Genomic DNA, 22,747 nt, shown 5'->3' with positions numbered 1-22,747 from the left:
CTACCCCTCACCAACCCGACCCAACCCATTCACTTCTCCCCCTCCCCTCCATACGCCCTAACCAGCGACCGCCCGACTCCCTCCCCAGACCAATACGCGCCCGTCACAGTCCCCAACGCCAAAAAACTCGCCGTATGCTCGCCAGCAAACCAGAGCCTGCGGTGCGGGACCCCCTGTCTCAAAGTCTCGACGTCCTGGTCCGCGCGCTCAGCGCCCGTCTGGAAATTGCAATAGCTGCCGTAGCCGGCAAGCGGGTCAATCGCCCACGCCGTCGGCAGCACGCTCAGCGGCGCGCACGCTGGCGCGCCCGCTTCGTACCCGGGCAGCCGGCTGTAGTAGGGCTCGAAGAAGGCGAGCAGCTTGGCCGAGGTGGCGGGCCTGGGCGCGTGCGGGTTGGCCTCGTCTGCGAGTAGGCTGGCCAGGTGTTGCGATGTCGCGCCGAAGGTGTAGAAGAGGAGGGTTGGGTGCGCGGTGGGTGCGGGCAGGGCGGCCATGTTCACACATTCTTGGCTCCAGGCCTCGGGGTTCGTCGTCGGCGCGTAGGTGGGCGCTGTCCATTGCGTGAAGCCTGGGTAGTGGTAGTTTTGCGACTCTACGTGAGAGGGCTGCCGTAGCGGCTGCGTCGTGGCTGTCGTGTTGGGGACCGAGTTCCGCGCGTTGGTGGGTATATCGGCCCCGTTTGATACTGGTGCCAGTGCTGCTGCTTCATTCCAGAAGGCGGTGGGGAACACGACGTAGAATTTGTCTAGGCATCCGTATCCTATACTGTCGATGGCTTCGGTCAGCCTTTGCGGGAGTGGCGGCTCGAAGGCTTCCTTGTTGCGCTTCAGCCAGCCTAACGGAGTGGTTATGACGACTTCGTCAAACTCCAGCGTTTGTCCATCTGCCAGCTCAACCTTGACAGTTGAGTCCTCTTCGTTCGTTCCTGATATTATCCTCTTCACCAGCTGCTCGTACTTGATCTCGGCACCCTCAACGGCGGGCTTGGCTATTTTGTCGAGGATCTTTTTGTACGTCCCTGCGACAAAAAGGTTCTCTCCGTCGATGCACTCCTCGAGCCAGAAAAACTTCAAGCTCTGACTTTCCACGGGACTGCCCACAAACGCGCCCCACATCTCCGCGACCCGGTGCAACAGCTCTCGTCTCTTCTCATCCGACTTTTCGTTCAGGTACATGCCTTGTGTTTTCTCTTTTATGTAATCCAGCAAGCTTTTGCTGGCAGGAATTGAGGCACTGTGCTCTCTGCTGTAGGCCATGGCATCTCCGATTATGCTCCATATCGTCTAGTGACATTAACACTAAAAGTATGTCTTTTGGTGAAAGTGGAGTGCAAACCTCTTCCGCTTCAGCTGCTACTTGTTCTGAAAGTTGTTCTCCCTGCTGATTATAAACACACTGGCGGCCGTCCCAGGCGTGAGTGATGGTGCCCGTCTCTTTTGCCAAATCCAGAATCGGATTATCTTCCGTGCCATGTATCCAGTTTGGGCCACTGAAGTCGCACAGCCGTCCATCAGCCCTCATGTACCATGCACATGATAACGCAACAAAGAACATTAGCATCCACAAGGAGGACCTACAGGTCAACAAGGTGGCCCTGGTGCAAGGCTTGGCAGAGCTGCAAGACACACGTCAGAGGCACCGCCTTCTCACATCCCACGCACGGCATGGGGGCACACTCACGCGCCCGCCGTACCGGTTCCTCGCTTCCAGAATCGTGACGCGCATGCCGGCCTGCAGGAGGACGTCGGCGCAGCGCAGACCACTGACACCGGCGCCCACGACGCACACGTGCGGCCTGCGGCCCCGTGGCAGCACGCGCCGCAGCGCCGCGCCGTTCATTGCGCCGTTGCCGTTGGCCCCGTTCAGGTGCTGGCGATGCGGACTCCCCAGCAGGTCCTGTTGCATGCGCGAGATGCCGTTGCCCTCGGAACCGTTGCTGCTCGCCGAGGAGCGGTGTGCCCTGCGCTCCATTACGGTGTTAGGCCTGGCGAAAGTAAAGAGAAGTAGCTGGATGTGATGATATGTTTTGTTTGGAAGGTGAGTGCGGCGACGACAGAGAATTCGACGTACGCTCAAAGCAGGTGGAAGAAGAAAAGACGATGAAAGGGACTAAGAACAAAGTAGGTAGGTATCACAAAACCAGCGGCCGAGCAGATATACGCGTGAGTAACAAACTCTACTACGTAGGTCTTTTTCGGGCTACCCAGCGCGAGAGCGCGCGCGTGATAAGCTGCAGCGGCCACCGGATTCCCAAGCCAGCCGCCACGCGCCAGGAGCGGCTGCGGCCGGCTCCACGATGGCGACATGACAGCGCGCGGCGTACGCGATGGCTAAAAAGGCCATGTCACCGGGAAAAGGCGACCGAGAGGGGAGACAGAGCACATGGGATGGAGATGGAAGATGAGAGGTGGGCTGGTCGTGGGATGTAGATGGTGATACAGAGATAACGCATGCACGTTGTGAGAAGGTTTTGACACTTACCGTCAAGGTTATGACTGTCCTTGGAAAGGTCGTCGAGTATTCACGGTTTTTCAAGGCGCTTAAATCGTGTGAGGAAGCATCGACTCTAGGTCCATGATATAAGCATCATGTGGGCCTCTATCCATACCGTCACCGATCTCCGGACCCTGCACAATCTGGTCGTGCGGGTGCCCGCGGCAGGCAGACGTGGAGGCTCCCAAGCCTGTCCATGTCAAGCTGTGCAACGCGTTCGCACCAAGTTACGTACATTTCTTGGCCGGACACAAGCGTGTGCGCCGTCGCACATCCGGCCACGACTATCTCAGTCGAGCTGCGCGTTAACCCCGCTAAGTCCGGCTATCATGGTTCAGCGAGGGGCAACCATTACCAGTATCACATCGAGACATTTGCTACAGTCCGCGCAATCAGACAAAATGGCACTGGTTATGAGCATTGCTATGCAACGCCGCATCTACCTAGCCCTGCGGCCCTATGCAAAACCCCACATGCCCCTAACGCCAGTCCAGCAATGCCAAAATCAAAGGCCACGCTTCTCATCCAAACTAGTGCTCCGTCCATGCAACACACCGAGACCATCGCTTCTCTTGTTCCTCTTGCCCCACACTTCGACCAGCGCCTCGCCAATCCGGAAGCACCAGCCGCCCGCGACCATGACACCCGATACAACGTTGACCAGCCTGATCAGAAGCGCCAGGAAGCCACCGTTCTCTTCGGCGATGGTGAGCATGATGGGCTCGATATCGTACTTGAAGAAGATGCCCGGCACGCTGACCTCGGAGACGCCGTGCGACTGCTCTGTCACCGCGTACTGGTTCGTGACAATGGTGGAGCTCGTGTCCGTGAAGACGGTCGGAACGACGGAAAGGTAGTACTGGAACTTGTAGAAGTGGTCGTCGGGCGTGGGCGTATATTCAATGGTGTTGTCGAGCGGATTGGTCAAAGAGGGGTAGAAGGGGCCGAAGGAGAGCTCGTTGACGACGTGCGAGAAGTTGAACTCTGAGAATGACATGTCAGTGATGGCCAATTGGCCGGAAAAGCGCAGCAGGCTTACGGTTGTGTTCCAAGTGCTCGAGACCAAACTCCAAGTATCCATGTCCCCTGGCCGTGATGTGGAAGTCGCCCTGGACCTTGTTGCCCTCGAGGCTGCCGTAGATACGGCACGCATTCGGCGTCCCCCTGAAGCGCGGGGTCTTGGGAAACTTCTTCTTCTTGGCCGCACCCAGGTAATCATGCACATCTTCCTCCTCGTACTTCGCCGCCAAGCTGTTCGCGTCGTGCGCCAGCGCATGGCCACCCTTCCAGTTTTGCCACCTCGTATGGTCCTTCTTCAGCGTCTCGCCAGCGAGAATGCGATCGCCCGAGGCATCTTGTACGTTGACGTGCAGGTCCTGACATCTCATGGCAACGACGATGTCCAGGTTGAGCTGCAGGTCATGGCCAACGCCCTTCTCGACACTGAAAGTATGCGAGGTTGTGCCAACCCACCAGCGCATGGCCTCGCTTATTGACAACCAGGCGCATGTTACGAGTAGGAGAAGGGTCCAGTTGGCGCCGGATTGCGTCTGGGTAAGGTAGGTGGGTTTGGTTTTGGCTGCAAGGAGGGGTTAACACAAGTGGCGCAAGAACAACCTAGGGCGAGAGAAGCGAGGTCAAAGGGGATAAGAAGACGGATTCACGAGAGGCATGAAGCGCAGCCAAAAACGAAGATGTACTCACGGAAAGCATCAAAGGCCTTGAGGCCGCCCTTGGTCTCGCCAAAGTCGTCCTCGCTGAGGCCGCGGTCGGCAAATCCGTTCATGGTAGCAGGTCGGGCGATTCAGCCGCTACATGGACCAGCGCAAAGGGATTTTGTTCAGAAATGAGCGGCTGCGGGCGTTGCGCGCATAGTGTTGGTCTGGAAGAGGCCACCTCAGCTCCGGCGGGAGGAGGTGGCCTGTGCGAGTCGTGTTTCCGCTTGCGAGGCCATCTCCGCGTGCTCCGCAGCACTGAAACAAAGAACAGTACGTACACTTGCACCACCGCAGAGAACTCTCTCTCTCTGAAGAAACGCTTTTGCTTCAGTCAAGCTAGCTAACTATCTGTTATTATACATGGGAGCTCCGAGCTCCAAAGGTAGGTCATTCAATTCATTCCAATCATTCAAAGAACTCCGCAACCTGTTCCTCCAGTGCCTCCTTTAAGCGCTCGTCTCATTGAGAGCCTTGTACTGGCCATCGTTGCTGATGCCGCCCTGCCTGGGGCCCGTGGCCGAGTCGTGCGCACTCTGGGCGTTCGTGCCGGCTATCTTGTTCTCAGCAAGACGACCGGGGTCATTCTTGCCGCCAATGTCGCCGCTGAAGCTAGCATTGGGCGCGGAGCTGTCGAAACCGCCCTCCGTGATGTTCTTGCCATGCGGCTTCAGCTGGTCTGCGGTCGGGCCGCCTGCGGTAGCGTAGCTAGGGGCGGCACCGACGTTGGCACCGCTGCCAGTCGTGGTGTTGTAGGGCTTGCTGCCACCAGTGGATCCTGAGTCTGCATAAGTAGGACCAACACCAGCGGACTTGCCCAGGCCCTGTGCGGCATTCAGTTGTGCGGCCTCACTCCAACCCTCCTGGGCTTCACGTGCCTCAGCAGAAGACGCAGCGTTCAAAACGGTAGCGCCAGAGGTGTCGGTGGTGTTGGTGGTTGTGCCTGTGCTGGTTTGCGAAGAGATGCCAGCCTTGGGGTTACCCGAAGCAAACGAACCGCCGCCCTGCGCGGACTCGGCAGCAAGAGAGTCCTTGGTGATAATGCCGGCGCTCTCGTTGACGGTGGGCGCATTAGGGTCGGTAACCTACGGGGATAATCAGTGGCTGCTTATTTTCCATGGTCAGGCACAGCCAAATCACATGTGACTTCCACGTCTTCTCCCGGAAGAAGCCAGGAAACACGATGGGAGATTTGTGTGGTTTCGCGAAGGTGCAGATATCGTGCAGGCGTCCGGGGTAAAGGAAATAGGCCTATATGGCCTTATTGTAGGTCACGTACCTTGGTGCCATGAGAAGACATTATGGCGAGTTATGCAGTGTTTGAGTCGGATAAAGGAAGGGGTGGAAATGTTCGTAGGACTTGAGCTATTGGTCGTAGCTTGATTTGTGTGCAGTTGGAAGATGCGAATTAGAACGCCGTGTATGCTGGCGAGCCAGAGATTGATATATCTGGCTGCCCCTCACAGTGTCCGTATGATGACATCACAGCGGCATCGACACCCCAGAGGCGGCTGGAGGCGACGTGAGAAAACGCAATTCTACCTGGGTGGGTCAAGAACATCCGACTGTTCCTGATCGCAAATCATCCTGCCCAACTCATCAAAGTGATCGGAGCATTGACCAGGGTCTGAGGACCATCATGTTGTCATTCTGATGCCAGTGGCGATTATCACGTTCATCACAGCGGTGAACAGAACGCATTGGCCGCACGCGAACTCCAACACAAGTCGCATTGCACCAGTGAATACCAACAGACATACCCCTTAATTTCTGCATACTGGTGAGTCTTCGTCTTTAAAGATAAACGCTGCACCGAATATACTGCCTAGAGGCGCATTAGCGGAACAGCCATGAACAAAACAGTCCCAGGATCTCCGCAGAAACTTGACACTGTTGGGCTCACCATTCACCACGCGCGGTAATAGCAACAATTGTGTGAATTTGATCATTATTTGATTGATGTCGTAGCTTTATGCTAATTAGATGCTTTATGCATCATCGCTTTTGTAAACAGCTAAGCCAGAAAGCACCTCATGCTTCGTAAGACAAGCCAGTCAATGGCTGACAAAAGAAATTCCTAATTCGTTCTGAAGGCAACCCTTACACACCGGTGCTGGGGTCGCTCTTCTGGGGGTACCCGTGGTCCTTGCCGGTCGTCTGCTCAAGACCAGCCTTGTCCTTGGCGTCGCGGGTGACGGCGTCGTTGGGGATTCCACTGAGACCGTCCTTGGCAGTACGGCCAACATCACCGCCGTCGTTCTTGAGTTCGGCGGTCTTGCTGTCGGCGCCCGGGCCGCCGGAACCAACGTTCACGGTGCTGGCGTCGGAGGAGTTGAAGTCGGAGGCAACCGGGGGCTGGTCGGGCAGAGGCAGGTTGGCCTTGCGCTCCTCAACGAGCTTGGGGTCGGCACCAGTGGTAGAAGCGATGGGGCTGTAAAAACTGTTAGTATTTGGCGCTTTGAATGGTGATAATTTGGTTGCCATTTTGAGGATGGCGGGGTGCGGAGTGATCGACGGAGGTACTCACTTGGCGTTGGACATGATTGCGGAGTTGTTGGTGTGTGAAATAAGTGGTAGAGGATTGAGAGTTTGCTGCTGGTGGAGTGGATTGGGTATCGAGAAGAGTGTGGATGTAAGATGAAGAAAAAAAGACTTCTGGCGGCAGAAGTAGGATGGTTTTGTAGTAGTTGCGCGATTGCTTGGTGGGGCTGGTGATGACGTCGTCGGGGCTGCATCGCACCGCAGAGTGTCCGGGTTATGATCGAAGATTCACGAAGTCCCATCGCTCACAGGCCGTTAGATCTTCGCTTTTCGCCTGGTTGAGCAGGCATGCACCACCCTTCCCGCCCTGTGACGCAATTCCTCTCCACAACGCTTCGGCCATGGAGGGGCTGCCAAACACCCAGCACCCATCTCCCGGTCGCCCACTGGCACCAGAGCGTCAGCGCAATTATTCCCAGTGGTGCGGGCACAATGCCTAGAGCCGCTATCGTCATCATCGGGCTGCTTCATGCAAGGTACCGCGCTTTTCCAAAGCCACAATCCATGGTCTGGATCCGCCTGTGTCTCCGTTCTCTGTGCCTCTCGGCAAACCTGGCCCCTTCTCTTCCGCTGCGTGTCACTGTTGTCCTTGACAATCAGCTACAAGTCCCTTGGTCCCAATGACTTAACTGTGGGGGTGGCAAACGTATGTCAGACATCAGAGCTGGTGAGCATGGCCGAAATGATGACATGGGGGAGCTTGGGAGTCCAACAACCAGCGGGCAACTCGAATTTGTCTAGTTAGATGACGACTAAACCTTGTTGCCACATCTGACTTTACGGCCAACACAATGTGTCTTACGGAGTATTGGTAGGTAGACGGTTGTTTTAGTGACACCTCACATCAGCTGCACTGTACTCTTAGGGGTCGGACTTGCCGAATTGTAACTGTTTCGTGTACCTGACACTGAAGCTCCAAGGTCTCCGACTCCAGAACAATTTCTTCTCCATTGACATGTCAATTCCTTAATAAAAAGATAAGAACCTCATAGCACGCGGGCGTAACTCAAAGTACATTTACCCAGTTGGCTGCAAGCCAGTCCTGAAACTTGATCATTCGGATTTGAGGAAAGTACTGATTGAGATTGGGGTCGCTGAAATCGTGCTGTCCCTCAGCAGTAGCAATGAGGTTCTGCAACCTCAGCTTTTCTACTTCAGTAGATGCGACCGCTTCCTGGTATTTGAGCGTTTGTGTACTCTCGATTGCAGGCTCCGTGTAGAAGTCTCTCCCTATATTCATATGTCAATGATGATGATTGGTTTATTTTGTGGACCTGACGAGATACTTACTGCGAGTTTGCCTTGCAATAGTGATCAGATCATACACCTTAAGTCTTTCTCCATGCATCCTCAGCTCTGGTGGCCAGGATGGCATATCGAGAGCGGCAACGACCAGCCGACCAACGTCCTGTGCCGCTGTCATACACACATGAGACAGTTGATTTGCGGAGCCAAAGGCTGGCACTTGAGCTGTCATGTATCGGAGATTCATCATATAATCGCCTTCCTCTGCGACGCCAGTCGAGCTACCCAAGCAACTGGCCGCTAATCCACCCTGCTGGAATCGCTCATACAAGACACCACATACGAAGACAGTTGTCGCTTCGAAATATGGCTTGTAGTGCTGGATATATGCGAGGGCAGATGCTCGACCGCGATCCAATGGATCATTAGCTGTCCTTAAGGATGGACATCCTTCAAACTCAGCAGGGGCGAACCGACGGACTCCGCTTGAAACTGCAGCTTTGATGAGAGCGAGCTGGGATGTGCCGCTGACAGTTGAAATAACGACGTCGATTCCTGCTAATGCGTGGGCTAATGTTGAGGGGTCGGCATAGTTCACTGGCTGGACTTGATATCCACTAGCTACTAGTGCTGGCTGAGGCTATAGACTTGTCAGTATACATTATTTTGAGGAGAAAGAACAGATAGTGTGAATAATAGGGCTAGAAAAAATTCGGTTTAACGAATACTTTGATAATGTCATGTTGGACGTATTTGCTATGCGGATTCATGGGTTTTATCGCGTGTATTCGGGAACAAAACATTCGAGAGGCATAAACTGGCCCTATAACAGCTCAAATCTCTACTTGGGATAGGCTCGAGTGCAAATCGTCGTATCCAGGGGCCAGAAATGAATTGATTAACTCAGAAAGTGAGAATATCCATGACTGGAGTCTACTTTTACGAGCAAGCAACGAACTTGATCAGACTCGAGATGAAAGAAATGTGATGATTTGATAGAATAAGATATCTTGAAATGGTACTAACAGTTCGAGAGATGAAAACGAGCTGATGACTGGTATCTTGTCGGATATAGTGAGCGATAAGTTGCCCCAGACCACTGGTGCCTGCGATAGCGATTCGCATGGTTAACCGTCTGAGCAATCTGTCGGTTGTCAAAGCCGATGTGGTTAACCCAGAAGATCGATCGATCCCCGCTTAAATATACCCGCTTCTATAGTTGAGCCGCAACACAGAGAAACGCCGACTGGTGCTACCGCACACCTCCGTGCCCGCGCAGCAAGGTGAGGGTTATTGATTAACTCCTGACTCAACCTACAGTCATCTTTGGCTTCTGCTGCAGTATCAATCCTGGCAGTCACACCACAAGAGATGTGAGAGCAGTCTGGACTCTGGAGCATTCATGATCGGAGAATGGAGCGGGTTCAGGGATTAAAAAACACTGATCATGAGGCCTTTTCTCGCTGAAGGTGCTAATAGGTCCACTGCAAAACAAATTAATATCGAGTGGGCGTTTTGTTGAAGTAAGAAATAACACTTAGGAATAGCCGATTGGCCCATTCCTACACACTACCAATAAAAGAGTCCCTTTTGGACTTGCACGGGAACGCAGACGACCGCATGTTGTTTTTGTTGCCTGCTGCTGTGCTTTTGCTGTCGCTGACGATGGGAGGCCGGAAAGATTTGCAGTGATTTTCCAGGGGAGTTGTCGCAGTGATTGGCTCCCAACGACGAATGCCCGTCATGACTGCGTGCTTTTTTAACGCCAGTGTAACATCACTCACCGGCCCACAGGTAGCGACAACCGGCAGGACGGCAGCTGGGAATCGGGCGGGGTGAGCATGACCACCAGAGTGGATAGGCCTGACCAAACTCTCACCGCATTCCTAAACCAAAAGCATTTGATAGGAGTCAGGGTATATTTTTGTCTGATGGAATCCAGGTTGCCGCGGAAAGAGCCCTAGGAGAGGACGACATGGATACATGTCCACCTCAGGGGAAGCTGAACTTATGCTTGCGTCAGCCTCGAGACCCGAATCTTTACCCTTGGTGACCGTTGGGCCCTTGAGATATACCGCTGTCTCCAAGGTGGCAAACTTTAAAGCTTCCTGTGATGATTTTCTGGCCATGCTTACCTTCAAGCTCACGAGACGCTGACAACTAATCAGTGACGGGGAAAATGTTTTCCAAGATGGTGGGAACCAATGTACTAGTTAACTCAAGCGTATACTCAATATCAATAACAGTCATTTGAGCTCATGTGTCTATGGACACCTGACTGCACGACCATGCAGCTATCGTAAGGAAGATAATTAGGGGTGACTCAAATAGAGAGATTGGAAGAGCTTAATGTGGGTGCAAAAGGAAAAGCGGTTGATTGATACTTCCTGCTGACCATCCGGACTGTCCGAGGACGTCTGAACAAGCACGGTAGGACTGTAGATAATTGGTTCCGATGTAAAGAGCAACAGCCCAGAAGGCAAGGGAAGTGCTGGTGCCTTCGGAGAGGCCGTAATGAGCCTCACTTGCTCTGCCGATCTTAGACTCTGCGGGACTAGACGTTTTGCTGCCTGCGCACTCTGCGCCAGTGACGAAAAGCAGTTGGGAGGCGAATGTGGTCATGTACGCCGAGAGACGATCAAGGATGGGCGCAGGGCTGAGCCCACGAACTGCAGGGTAGTTACATGGCCGGAGCACGTGAATGACAGTCACGTGACAGCGCGTGCACGTCGTGTCGATGACCCAGCGAGAAGAATGCGGCGGTGGTACGGGAGCCCGTCGAGGACGCAGGCAAGGCCAAGCTAATGAGTGCTGCGCAGGAATGAGGCCCTGGGGTGGATGGTCTCGAGGCGCGAAGGAGAAATGGTCGCCAAGTGGCCGCGGCAAGAGGCATGACGCGAACCCATCTTCGGCTCCTACCACGCGCACCTTTCCACGACACGCGCCCAGGGTACGGGCTCGCATCCTCAATCCTCGACTTATTTCCATCCCCCCGTCTGGTCCATAGTCTATATCCCTAGCCCCCTCTCGGTCCTCTGTCTCGCCTGCGATGAGCGATTCCGGTTCGACCCCCTCCGCGGATTCTGCGAAGCCCTTGAGTCCTTCATCGGGCAGCCTAGCATTTCTCGTCCACTCGCCCGACACGGTGCAGCGCAATCTTCCTCCGGATGTCGACAACAAGCCGCTTGCGCGCCAAAAGCGCAGGCGCACAAGGTACGTTTTCTTGCTGGGTGTTTCGGTTTGGCGTCGCCCACGGGGGGACGCGTCTCGACACGCCGCACCGGCCCTCCCCCGACATCGACACGAGCCGCGCTGCATCGCGCTCATGCCCCGAGGAATTCATGCTGACAACGCCGCGCGTCCACAGCCCCGAAGACCAAAAAATATTAGAAGCCGAATACTCGCTCAACTCCAAGCCAGACAAAATGCAACGCCAGAAAATAGTCGAACGCGTCGCCCTAGGCGAAAAAGAGGTGCAGGTATGGAACCCCGCATTGCGGCGCGACTTGAGCAGGGAACCTCGCGACTCACGCTGCCTACAGATATGGTTCCAAAACCGTCGCCAGAACACACGACGCAAATCTCGGCCACTCGAACCTCACGAAGTTCGCTCCCATTTAGAAGCGAGCTCGCAAGGTCTCAACTCCGACACGCTGTTTTCCTCGTCGTCCATACCACATTCCGACGATAGCGAGGAGGGCGAAGATGGCACGGCGGTGCACGACGACGAACCTAAGACCGAGGCAGAATCTGCTCACGATGCCGAACCTCTATTGCTCGCCGGAATAGAGACTGCAGCCAATGACGACGGTCTCCCGTCATCTACCCAAGAATCGACCTTCATCGAGCCTCAACAGACGCATGCCACGATAGAAACTCGTCCGACAGAGACGCCACCCATTGCCGCAGCGGTTACCGAATTCAGTAACTCTCAACCCCTGCCATCTTCGCAACCATGGCCCTCGTCGCAGGAGAGCCAAAAGCAAGGTATCGGTTATCTTGCGAATCGGCGCAGCGCTTCCTTTGTTCGCAACTATGAGGAGCCTGCTCTGGAGAAGCCTGTTGCAACACCGGCTTCGCCACAAGAGCAGGCTCAACCAAGAACGTTAAGGAAGACTCAGTCTTTCGTGCGACTGTCCATGACCGAAGACGGAAAGGCTAGGGTGATCAACGCCGACGATTCTTCGCCGTCGCCGCCTAGGTCTCAGCCGACTCCCAGTACAGTTGGCGAAAAATCAAGTGGCTTCCGCCGCAGCTACAGTGGCACTGCTTTGAACGACAGATTGAAGCAAGCCCAGACGCCTCGTACGCCATTGGGCCTCTCTAGGACCTCCAGCGGGCGCTCTCGTGACTCAAGGGCATGGGAATTTTGGTGTGACAGCGACGCCCGCAATTCGTTAACACAAAAAGCCAACCAAGAAGGAAGTGGCTCCGCAGCAGACGCCATTGGTCTGATACGTGCCACCAGCAAAAGCGCTCTAACACCGAGTTCGAACAAGCGGACTGCGCCGCTACTACCTCAAAGTTCGGCAAAGCGCCAAAGAACGGATGGCAAGACACCCAGCCGTCCACCTCTTTCTCGCTCATCATCATCCCTGGGCCGACTTCAAGGTGGAAGGGCTGCTGGGACATCGAGGACGCCACTCAAGAAGACGCAATCGGTTAAGGTTCCCAGGACCAAAGACGGCGATGGCTTCGAGGTTCCGCAGACCGAGTCGGACAAGGAAAACTGGGAGCCCAGTCTTCAGAGCACAAGTACCCGCCGCCGCCAGCCTGCACATAGCCAGCAGCGGCGCCGCGTGTTGGGCGAAAACACGAACATCATGAGCACCAACAGCAGCCTGGGGGCTATGATGGAGCGAGAAAAGGGCGTGAAGGCTGCCGGCAAGCGAGCGCCCAACCCGGAAGAGGACGGCGAGATTGCGGCTTTCATGGGAAGCGCGCGCGGTTCGAATCAACGGCCGAGTGTCTCAAGCGGCGAGGAGCTTGGTTGCGTACAGGGCTTGCTCAAGCTCAGCCAGGGCAACTGGAGGTGAGAGAAGAGAGAAAGAGAGAGATTGATGAGAAATGACGAAATCCGTGGTGTCTTGGAGTTGATTATTGGATAAACAGCAGGCCGGGTGTCGCAAAAGTTGGGACACAACTACCTGATCAACCAACTGCACTGCAAAGATAGAGGCAATAAGGTAACTCTCAGTGATTGGCGCAATGTGTGGTGTTGTCTACAAAGTAAAGAGTCCCACATTTTGCGAGATCCGGGCCAAGGGCCAAGGACCACCGGTGGTGCCGCCTGACGGGGGGTGGGGGGCGCACGTACCCCTCGGCCCCGGCGAATCAGAAGCCCCGCCTTGCGCAGGCGTTGGATTTTATCGCGTCGGACCTCAAGCTCCCTTCGAGAGAAGCCTCACCATGTGCGAGACAACCCGCTCACAACCATGGCCACCAACTCCATCAAGCTGCTCACGGGCAACAGCCACCCTAAGCTGGCCAAGCTGGTCGCTGACCGGTATGAGACTTGCGGCTCGTGAAGCTCTCCAGGGCTCCCCGCTCACTTCTTCTCTCCCCGCAGGCTAGGCATCGAGTTGACCAAGATCCTCGTCCTGCAATACTCGAACCAGGAGACCTCCGTCACCATCGGCGAGTCTGTCCGCGACGAAGATGGTACTCCCGCATTGTGCTCGCCGCTCTTTGCTACGCACCACTGACCACGCCCTTGCTCAGTCTTCATCCTCCAGTCGACCGCGCCCGGCGACATCAACGATGGCCTGATGGAGCTGCTCATCATGATCAACGCCTGCAAGACCGCGTCGGCGCGTCGCATCACTGCCGTCATCCCCAACTTCCCCTACGCGCGCCAGGACAAGAAAGACAAGTCGCGGGCTCCGATCACCGCCAAGCTCATGGCCAACATGCTGCAGACGGCCGGCTGCAACCACGTCATCACCATGGATCTGCACGCCTCGCAGATCCAAGGCTTTTTCAACGTCCCCGTTGACAACCTCTATGCCGAGCCCAGCACCCTGCGCTGGATCCGCGAGCATCTGCCCGTCAAGGAGTGCGTCATTGTCAGTCCCGATGCCGGCGGTGCTAAGAGGGCGACGTCCATTGCGGATGGCTTGGACTTGGGCTTCGCCCTTATCCACAAGGAGCGCGCGCGGCCCAACGAGGTCTCGAAGATGGTGCTGGTCGGAGACGTCAGCGACCGCATTGCCATCATCGTCGATGACATGGCCGACACCTGCGGCACGCTGGCCAAGGCGGCTGACGTCGTCATCCAGCACGGCGCCAAGTCGGCCATTGCGATTGTCACCCACGGCATTCTGAGCGGAAACGCCATCAATGCCCTGAACAACAGCAAGCTGGAGAGGATTGTCGTCACCAACACGGTGCCCCACGACGACAAGAAGGAGCTTTGCCCCAGGATTGAGACGATCGACATCAGCCCCACGGTAAGCCGTATTCCGAAAGAACCGCATTGAAGCAGGACCCTCATGCTAATCCGGTTCGAAACAGCTCGCGGAGGCCTGCCGCCGCACGCACAACGGCGAGAGTGTGTCGTTCCTCTTCAAGCACGCTCCGGTCGATTAAAAAAAATAGAGACGGCATGTTTACGAATACCATAATGGCGTACGGCGTGATGTCAGAGCGGACACCTCTATAAACAGGCTCTCCGGTGTATAGCTTGAGCGTTTCATGCGAGAAAGAGGCTGGCTGGTCGGAACGGGATATCCCTCAAGGCCGTTTTCTTAGGGCATACGTACTAAACAAATCAAGAAACTCATGCTCAGGCAGGTTGAATTATCATACATTACAGATTGGTCAAACTGACAATCGTACCTATTGCACGGATGTTGTAATTGCCTCGAGTGTGTGCAGACAAACGGGTATATTGACTGCATGAACAGAGCAAGTATTTGTTGGCGAGTTTTATTACCGAGAATAAAGCAGTGTCAAAGATGAATGGACCAAGAAGGATTATGAGCAGTACCGCTGTTGGACGGAGGGGAAGCGAACGCATGGTTTGTTTATCCAGGCCAACAAAGAACGAAAACTGCAGGCCAGCAAAGCAAACAAGCAAATCCGTTTCCAGAGCAACGGGATTGAAGTCCGGTAGCAGCAGCGGCGGCGGCGGTAGCGAGCATACGTACTCTCTCGGAGCGATAACTAAGGCACGGCGTAGACGGATAGTCGGCAACTACGCCATCCATCCGGAAAGGCGTAGGTACCTGTTTTCTTTCTTTGACCAGCCAGACAGCATGTCAGGTAGGTGGTGGGTAGGTAGTAGTCGTGGATACGGGAAACCGCGGCCAGCCAGCCAGCCACGAAAGCCTCGACAAATGAGACAAAGAGAGGTAGGTGTCTCAGCACGCATCCGGGCAGTGCATCCATCCAGGCATGCGTTCAAAGTCAATCAGTCATTTCTCGCTCCTCGATCCCGTCACAAGCCCGCGGCGCGTGCGCGTCCTCGCTTTAAACGAACGCGCGCTTTGGGCGTGCGTGTGTGTATGGGTGTGGGTGCTTTGTCAACCTATTTCTCTACGCCGTGGTTAGATCGTAGATGTGGTTACGCCTTGCGTTGCGTTGCCTTGCCGTGCTTGCCACACGCCCATGTCCACGCCCATGCCCTTGCCCTTGCCCTTGCCCTTGTTCTTGTTCTTGTTCTTGCCCTTGCCCATGTCCATGTCCATGCCCATGCCCGTTCATGGCCTTGCCGACCGGCCAGTGTGCGATCCGAGATCCGAAACAGACGGCTGTGGCGGGGGTGTTTTGTGTGCGGTTCGATCAGATCGCGGGGGGGGAGGCGGCTGGGGCCTGCCCTGGCTTGCCCTGGGCTGCTCTCAAACACTCTCTCGCAGCGGCACGGTGTGGGTACCTGCCTTGTCACTAGCTAGCTGGCTAGCTACTTGTGTAGACGGTCGACAGATATAGTACTGTAGAGAGACAGACAGACGGCACGGCACGGCACGGCACGGCAGCATGGCTAGCTAGGTGGTTGTGGTGGCGCGCGGGTGGACAGACACACGAACGGATGGACGGTACAGACGGATTGACAGATAGACAGACGGGACGGCGCACACAGTCGCTACCTACAGTATGTACTGTAGATACGAATACTGAATTGGGGAGATTCCCATCCCATCAGCACATGCATCTACAACTTGCTCATCCCTTCCCTTCCCTAGGTACCTGTACATCGACATACACACACATCACAAATCCACACATTCACACAAAACCCTCACAACCTCCGCGCCCTTCCGCGGAGCGACACGGCAAGCACTAGTTAAAGCGCGCACCCCCAGACGCAGATAGCAGCAGGTCAGGCAGGGAAACGGCGACGGTCTCGCAATCCCAGCCGACACGCCACCCCATGTCGCCATCCCAGTCGCTGCCGCGTTTCGCTTGTCAAGAAAGCAAGCGAGCTCCCGCGCCGTGGCACCCTTGTCTGCCTGCCTGCCTGCCTGTCTGTCTGTTTCGTCTCTCTGCTGCTGCTGCTGCTGCCGCGCATGCAAGCGCACGCACGCACGCATGCACGCAACGCCCATGCATGCGCGGCGGCAGCTCGCTCGAAGAGGCTACCTACGCGGCCGGGCGGGTCGGGCGTGATTGGAGTGATGTAGGTAGGTACGTAGGGAGGAGAACAGAGGAGAAGGAGGGAGAAGAACGGGGACGGGAGAACGGGATGCGATGGGATGCGATGCGAGGAGAAGGGAAGGGTGATGCGCGCGCGCGCTTTGCGCTCCCTCCCAGCGTAGTGGATGCGGCTGCATAAACGCGTGCGCGCGGAGAGAGCGCTTGTGGGTTTAATGCGAATGGGTGGTGTTTGCTCTCGATTGCTCGCGATTACTCGATTGATTGCTTTGCTGGCCCTTTACGCCTTGCGCCTTGCCGTTTAAGAGCGCTTTGCCGGCTGCTGCCGACCGGCTGGGATGTCCTGATGTTTGCAGGCGGGTGCATGAGGACGTCGGCCCTGGCTGGCTGGCTGGCTGGCTGGCTGGCCGGGCGGCCGCACGCACGCATATGTACACACGCGCTGCAGGTGCGCGCGAGCACGGATGGAGTTTGCTCTCCTGCTCCTGCAGCAGCCAGCTGAGAAGAGGACGGGCGGCAGCGGTAGCGGCGGCGACGGCGGCGACGGAGGCGGCGACAGGCAGACACAGGCAGACAGACTGGCTGGCACCACCTGGGCGGAATGGAGGGCGCTCGCCCGCTCTGTGATCTCCAGGGTCGTTGGGAATGATCTCCAAAAGCAACGAGCGGATCTCCCCCCAGCTGCGAAGATCCCGATACGATGCGGCCGACTGGGTTCTCGCGCATTCGCGTTCGCAGATGTTCCAAAAACAAAAAAGTATGCTTGCGCTTGTTTTGCGTTGCTTTGCTCTGCTTACTTAGCTACATAGGGACGAACCAACCAGAAACCAGCCAACAAACTTAACCTTTTCTAGTACCAGTGACCTACCTGAGTGACCGAGTGGGTGGTGGACGAGTGCGTCCGCACACCACAAACAAATATTCACATACGCACACGCGCGCGCGCCCTTGCGCATGCTTTTTGGGTGAGGAAAGACCAGGCCTCACCGACCAGGATTGGATTCCGCGGGCTTGCTGCCTGAACCCAGGAACGAGTGTTGAGCAGGGGCGAGGATAGGAGACGGTACCGCAGGCGCTCCCATTCGACGACAATTGCGGCGCGGACCCCACGACGGCGGACGCGAAGGTAGCGCAAATGCCAGATGCTTTTCCGGGGCCTGCAGGCTGGGTGGGTTGGTGGCTTGATAAGGGTTTTGGTATTTTTTTTTTTTTTTTTGTTTCTTTGGCGGGTTTGTTGTGCTGCAAGGAAAGGAGAGTGGGAGATTGGTAAGTAGTTAGACAGAAGAAAAAGAAGAAAAAAGCTTCACGGCTACTGCTCTTCCGGCGCCATGGGAATACTACTAATGCAAGCGAGAATAGATAGGGCGCACTCCGGCATGTAGAGGAAGAGAAGGAAGAAAAAAAAAAGAGGTGAAAATGGTGAGCAGACGGTGACCAAAGCTGCCAAGGGTCTTGAACAGCGGGCTGGGGGGCCTTGGAGAGATTGGGAGGGTGTGGTGTGTGAGGCGAACGAGCGAAAAGGGAGACAGTGGATGGATGGATTGGGAAGGGCATTGTCGGCAACGGCGGGAGGGGCGCGGGCGGTTGGGATGAGCGGCGGCCGGGGGAGGGACACACACGGTGCGGCACAGCTCACGTGTTGGCGTCATTGGCATTCCAGGGACGGCCTTTTTTCGCCAGGGACCCTACGGGCTCGGCGTCGCGGCCACTGCGGCTTTGCCAGCCGTTGATCTCAAGATCTCCCCGGCCCATTTCCCAATCCAGCCCAACTTCTCCACCCTGCCTGGCCTTGCCCAGATATAACACTCCCCATCCCCGCCAGCAAGTAGTCGCCCATCCAGCAGCCCTCACTACCGCTACCTCTACCACATCTCTCTCTCTCTTGATCATGTCGCCAAAGACCCGCGTCGCTGCCGCCACCATGATGCCTCCACCAGCCTCCACCATACCTTCGCAGAACCGCCTGCGCCCTCCGCACCGCCAGCACTCGTCTTCGTCAGGCGGCACTGGTAGCGGAAGTGGCAGCAACACATCGAGCCTCAAGCTGCCTTCGCTGCCACGCTTCCACCCGGCCAACTTCCCGTCGCAGTCGTCATCGGCGGCGCAGACGCCATCCACCAACCCCAATAGCCCGCAGCCACCACCGTCGCCCTACGCCCAACAGAGGCAGTACTCGGAGGCCCAACGCCAGCTGTACCTGTACCAGCGCGAGCTGCTGGCCACGGCCGCCCGCAACATGCACGCGTCGTCGACGGGCGGGGCCACGGTTCGCCCCGTCTCGCCGCGCCTCAACCCCCTCGGCTCCCCGGGCCCCGTCACGCCTCTGGAGCTCGAGGGCCAGGGCGACTACCTCGTTGCCGGAGCCCGCTCCGCCGCCGCCCTCGCCGCCGGCTCCCAATCTGACCTCGTCGAGAAGCTCATCCAGGACGAGGTCAAGCGCGCCGGGCCCATTTCGCCGGGCCGCCCGACATCGGTCGGCGGCTGCTAGGCCTGTCTCTTTTTCCCTTCTTCTTTCTGCCCGGCTACGCCGCCGCGTGCGTCGGCTTTGACGATTTCGGTTCTTTTGGGGGGCATCTAGGGGGTTGGGGCAAAGGAAGGGCGTTTGGGGCGGGTTGCTTTTGTTTCCTTACCGTTTTCCGTCACAGCATTTTTCGGCGTCTGAGCGATACCAGGGACGCACACAGCTGCTCCCATCATCTAGCATCATCATCGTCATCGTTACCATCAGCAGCATTGTTTTTTGCCAGCATCTATCTTTTATACCATACCACCACGAGGACAGACAGCCAGCCAGCCGCGTCTCTCGTTCTTTCTCTACAGAGATACCATCAAGCTACAGCATTGAACAAAGAAAAAACTCGTTTCGACACCATCACCATCATCATCGTCGTCGTCATCATCGTCGCCGTCGTCGTTGCTATCGTCATCTTACATTGCACGGCATAAAACCCCCCATCATAGCAAGGAAATCAGCGTCCGTGTCTCCAGCCAACCCGCCATCTCACCCGCAAATCACCCCAACCCCAACCCCAACCCCACCCGCCCGCATACAACCACACCACTGAACCCCCCTCGGCACGAAGAAAGAACCCACGCCCCAAACTTCGCGTCCGCTCCGTCCGGCACAGCACGGCACGGCAGCAACAGCAGTAACAACAGCAGTAACAACAACAGCAGCAGCAGCAGCAGCTACCCACTCCACACACACACACACATACGCACACGGACACACACCAAGCCCGCAATAAAAAAAATAAATAAATAAATAAATAAATAAATAAAAAAAAAACTAAAACCAAATCGCTAAACGACTCGTCCCCCTTCCCCCTCGAAACAGCACTCAAGGCAAGCACCCGCCCCGCGACAGCCGCTCGCCCACCCGCCCGCTCGTTCGATCTCTCCCCTCGTCCCCACACAGTCGCGCGCACAGGTCCTGAGCCAATCTCCGCAGCCGCAGCCGCAGTCGCAGCCGCATCAGCAGTCCACAGGCACAGGCACAAGCAAGCAGGCGCGCACCCACTCACTCACCCGCCCGGCCGGGGTCGCACGACTGTGCCGTCATGATCTTCGCGCGCGACACATGGCAGAGGGGAACGAACGACGGAGCGGGCAGGGGGCCGCTGCGGCGTGTTTGTGGTTAGGCGGGTGCACTGGTTGGGTTGGGTGGGGGGTGGGCTTGTGGGTTGTGGGTTTGTGGGATGGCATGGGCAATGGCATGGCATTGGCATGGGAGGGGAGCGGAGGGTCCTGCGTGCGTGCGCAAGTCCATGTTAGTTGCTTACCTTACTGGGTGCGGAAGCCCGTTGGCGTTTGCGCTCGCGCGCGCGCGCCTTGGGCCGTGGACCGTGGGCCCTGGGCCGTGTTTTGCGTTGCTGGCTTGCTGGTGCTGGTTAGGGGGCGTGGGTGGGTGGGGGTGTCAGGGGGAGGGACGGCGCCTGCCGAGCGAGGAGAGTGGAGCGGATGCGCTTTGCTGGGTAGGGAGGGACGCGCGGTGATGGCATATTGGCATGGCAATGGCATTGGATTGGATGGGTTGATGCTCTAGGAGGTAATTGGCACTATTGCCGTGTAAATAGGCAGGCGGGCAGGCAGGCGAGCGCGACCTACTACGGATTACTACCTGCGACGCGACGAACGTTCGTTCGTACGTACGTACGCAGCAGCGCTCTCTATCAATATCATACACACACAAACACACACATACAATAGCGCGCAGGCAAATACAAAATGGCGCGGGCAGACTGTAGGCACGTTTAATGTAATAGATGAAAGTCACACTACCTGGCGTGTCTATCTACTACAAGGCATAGTTACACCTGGCCTGGACAGCAGGCCGCAGGCGTGGCCCTCTCTCTGCCCTACACATCGCGCGGCGCGGCTCCACAGCCAGCGTGCGTGCGAGCGTGCGATCGCAGTTAACTAACTAACCTACCTAGTGAGCACCAGGACCAGGTGTCAAGAAAATTAAGAAGAAAAAATGTCACTGAGTGCCAGCTGGGTTCGCGCGAACAAGCAACTTGCCTGCATTGCGGGACCCACGCTTTTGCTCTAACGTAACGCGCTGCTCGTGTCTCTCGTCGCCTTGTCCCATGCCATGCTCATGCACTGCTAGGTGCTGCTATTTTTTCACTAAGACCTAGGAGGAGCCGACTTCCGACGACGAGATAGATGAGCCACACACGCACAGCACAGCAGCGCAGGCGCAGCAAGAGGAGGAGGCAAAATCCACCCATTGCACCACGCTCAACAGCCCACCTCCAAACCTACAACACTAGGTACAATACAATACCAGCCAACCAAGCGCGCACCCTCGACCCTCCCTAGGTCCCCCTTGAAACACAGCACCCAAGCACACCTCCCCCCCCACACACACACGCACACGCACACACCCAAACCCGCAGTCCGCCCGCCCGCACCCATCTCGGTACAATAGGGTACCACGCACGACCTACGCATTTCCCTTCTCGCGCGCCGCGCGATCGCCGCCCAGGGTGTCACTGGCACGGCGGCGCGTGTCAATGTGGACTGTGAGTCTGTGGCTCCGTCCGTGCTCGGCGAGGCGTCGGTGCGTGCGTGGGTTTGGAATCGTACTGTGTACATCACTGCGCGTGGTGGTGGTGGTGGTGGGCGGTGGTCGTGGTCGTGGTGGCTAAACGCTTTGCCTGGCGCGGTGCGGTGCGTTGCGGTGCGGTTGGTTCAGGCAGCCACTACATACCTCTCGGTGCCCGTGATGAACAAGGTATTGTAGGTCCTCCGGAGTACCTGCTGCTGATCCTCCGCCGTCAACGCCGACAAACGCGTTTCCGCTGGTGCTTGCTGCTGCTGCTGTTGTTGTTGTTGTTGTTGTTGCGCGAGGGGGTTTAGGTTACTATACCATCTACGGAACCTAGACAATGACATTTCCTCTTTCGGCGCCCGCGTGCCTCGCATCGAGGCCTCCCTCCTACCCACAGCAGCAGCAGCACCTCCAGCGTCCCCCTCTCACCTCCTCCTCACCTCAACCCAGCAATCCACACCACCTACCGCGCGTGACCGCTCCGTCCCGCTCCATGGCAGCAACAGCCATGCCCTGCTTCGCTGGCAGCCAACGCAGCCAACAAAGCCATCGCGAGATTTTAACCTCTGCAGCTAGCTAGCTACCTTAGCTAGCTACCTAGCCCGCGCAGTCAGTCCTCCGACCTCCGGATCAGCGGGCCCGTCACCAAAAACCTGGAATCCTGCTACAGTACCTAGCAGCTAGCCGCTCCACCTCCAACGACCGACCCCATCGCGGCGCAAAAATAGCAGCAGCAGCCAGCAGCAACCAGGCGTGCGTAGCCTTAGCACCGCTGCCACCGCTTCCGCTCCTCCCCTCCTCAACCTACCTTAGCCGCCTTAGCTAGCGCCATCGTGATCGTGATCGTGACGGACAATAGGCGCGGCTGGCGCCCGCTGCGCTGGCAAAATGCTATCGTCGGGGAAAAGAAAAAATAAAATAAAATAAAAGAAAGGGAAAGAAATTTCTGCTGAGGATGCGGTGACTGTACCTGTTAGCCACGGAGTTTACGGTCGCGCTGAGCCCGAGGGATAAGCGCTGGCGCGGCGATGGCACGGCGATAGTGCTGCTGCTGCTGCTGCTGCTGCTGGTGTGCGGATCCGGGCATCTAACTACCTACTGGTCG

General features: G+C 56.7%; 9 protein-coding genes across 9 annotated transcripts; 4 read left to right on the top strand and 5 right to left on the bottom strand.

Annotated features, from left to right (window-relative positions):
• Positions 1-29: 29 nt before the first annotated feature.
• On the bottom strand, positions 30-1,905 carry K452DRAFT_327467 (uncharacterized protein; the record flags this gene model as incomplete). Its single annotated transcript, XM_033544920.1, has 4 exons — positions 30-1,283; positions 1,336-1,489; positions 1,578-1,615; positions 1,681-1,905. The coding sequence occupies 4 exons, from the start codon at positions 1,903-1,905 to the stop codon at positions 30-32; spliced, it is 1,671 nt and encodes a 556-aa protein (XP_033396356.1).
• Positions 1,906-2,896: 991 nt separating this feature from the next.
• Positions 2,897-4,381, bottom strand: K452DRAFT_319546 (uncharacterized protein). The gene is made up of 3 exons (XM_033544244.1): positions 4,198-4,381; positions 3,533-4,072; positions 2,897-3,477 (listed from the first exon to the last, which is right to left on the bottom strand). The coding sequence occupies exons 1-3, from the start codon at positions 4,277-4,279 to the stop codon at positions 2,999-3,001; spliced, it is 1,101 nt and encodes a 366-aa protein (XP_033396355.1). The 5' UTR covers positions 4,280-4,381; the 3' UTR covers positions 2,897-2,998.
• A 136-nt stretch (positions 4,382-4,517) lies between these two features.
• K452DRAFT_252433 (uncharacterized protein) lies at positions 4,518-5,606 on the bottom strand. Its single transcript, XM_033538252.1, has 2 exons — positions 5,488-5,606; positions 4,518-5,293 (listed from the first exon to the last, which is right to left on the bottom strand). The coding sequence occupies exons 1-2, from the start codon at positions 5,506-5,508 to the stop codon at positions 4,658-4,660; spliced, it is 657 nt and encodes a 218-aa protein (XP_033396354.1). The 5' UTR covers positions 5,509-5,606; the 3' UTR covers positions 4,518-4,657.
• Positions 5,607-6,141: 535 nt separating this feature from the next.
• Positions 6,142-6,839, bottom strand: K452DRAFT_319544 (uncharacterized protein). The gene is made up of 2 exons (XM_033544243.1): positions 6,736-6,839; positions 6,142-6,639 (listed from the first exon to the last, which is right to left on the bottom strand). Exons 1-2 carry the CDS (start codon positions 6,747-6,749, stop codon positions 6,309-6,311), a joined length of 345 nt encoding a protein of 114 aa, XP_033396353.1. The 5' UTR covers positions 6,750-6,839; the 3' UTR covers positions 6,142-6,308.
• An 894-nt stretch (positions 6,840-7,733) lies between these two features.
• Positions 7,734-9,407, bottom strand: K452DRAFT_351861 (uncharacterized protein). Its single transcript, XM_033545744.1, has 3 exons — positions 9,021-9,407; positions 8,040-8,634; positions 7,734-7,979 (listed from the first exon to the last, which is right to left on the bottom strand). The coding sequence occupies exons 1-3, from the start codon at positions 9,117-9,119 to the stop codon at positions 7,756-7,758; spliced, it is 918 nt and encodes a 305-aa protein (XP_033396352.1). The 5' UTR covers positions 9,120-9,407; the 3' UTR covers positions 7,734-7,755.
• Positions 9,408-10,598: 1,191 nt separating this feature from the next.
• On the top strand, positions 10,599-13,174 carry K452DRAFT_273338 (uncharacterized protein). Its single transcript, XM_033539137.1, has 3 exons — positions 10,599-11,207; positions 11,362-11,473; positions 11,537-13,174. Exons 1-3 carry the CDS (start codon positions 11,044-11,046, stop codon positions 13,028-13,030), a joined length of 1,770 nt encoding a protein of 589 aa, XP_033396351.1. The 5' UTR covers positions 10,599-11,043; the 3' UTR covers positions 13,031-13,174.
• Positions 13,175-13,291: 117 nt separating this feature from the next.
• K452DRAFT_288736 (uncharacterized protein) lies at positions 13,292-14,815 on the top strand. Its single transcript, XM_033540717.1, has 2 exons — positions 13,292-14,443; positions 14,508-14,815. The coding sequence occupies exons 1-2, from the start codon at positions 13,763-13,765 to the stop codon at positions 14,580-14,582; spliced, it is 756 nt and encodes a 251-aa protein (XP_033396350.1). The 5' UTR covers positions 13,292-13,762; the 3' UTR covers positions 14,583-14,815.
• Positions 14,767-15,917, top strand: K452DRAFT_49345 (uncharacterized protein). Its single transcript, XM_033546739.1, has one exon. The coding sequence runs from the start codon at positions 14,951-14,953 to the stop codon at positions 15,884-15,886; it is 936 nt and encodes a 311-aa protein (XP_033396349.1). The 5' UTR covers positions 14,767-14,950; the 3' UTR covers positions 15,887-15,917.
• A 2,593-nt stretch (positions 15,918-18,510) lies between these two features.
• Positions 18,511-19,074, top strand: K452DRAFT_230126 (uncharacterized protein; the record flags this gene model as incomplete). Its single annotated transcript, XM_033537078.1, has 1 exon — positions 18,511-19,074. The coding sequence occupies one exon, from the start codon at positions 18,511-18,513 to the stop codon at positions 19,072-19,074; it is 564 nt and encodes a 187-aa protein (XP_033396348.1).
• Between the last annotated feature and the right edge of the window lie 3,673 nt (positions 19,075-22,747).

This window comes from Aplosporella prunicola (assembly GCF_010093885.1).
Source record: "Aplosporella prunicola CBS 121167 unplaced genomic scaffold K452scaffold_16, whole genome shotgun sequence".
NCBI classification, from domain to species: domain Eukaryota; kingdom Fungi; phylum Ascomycota; class Dothideomycetes; order Botryosphaeriales; family Aplosporellaceae; genus Aplosporella; species Aplosporella prunicola.
This window is presented reverse-complemented; position numbering and strand designations above follow the sequence as displayed.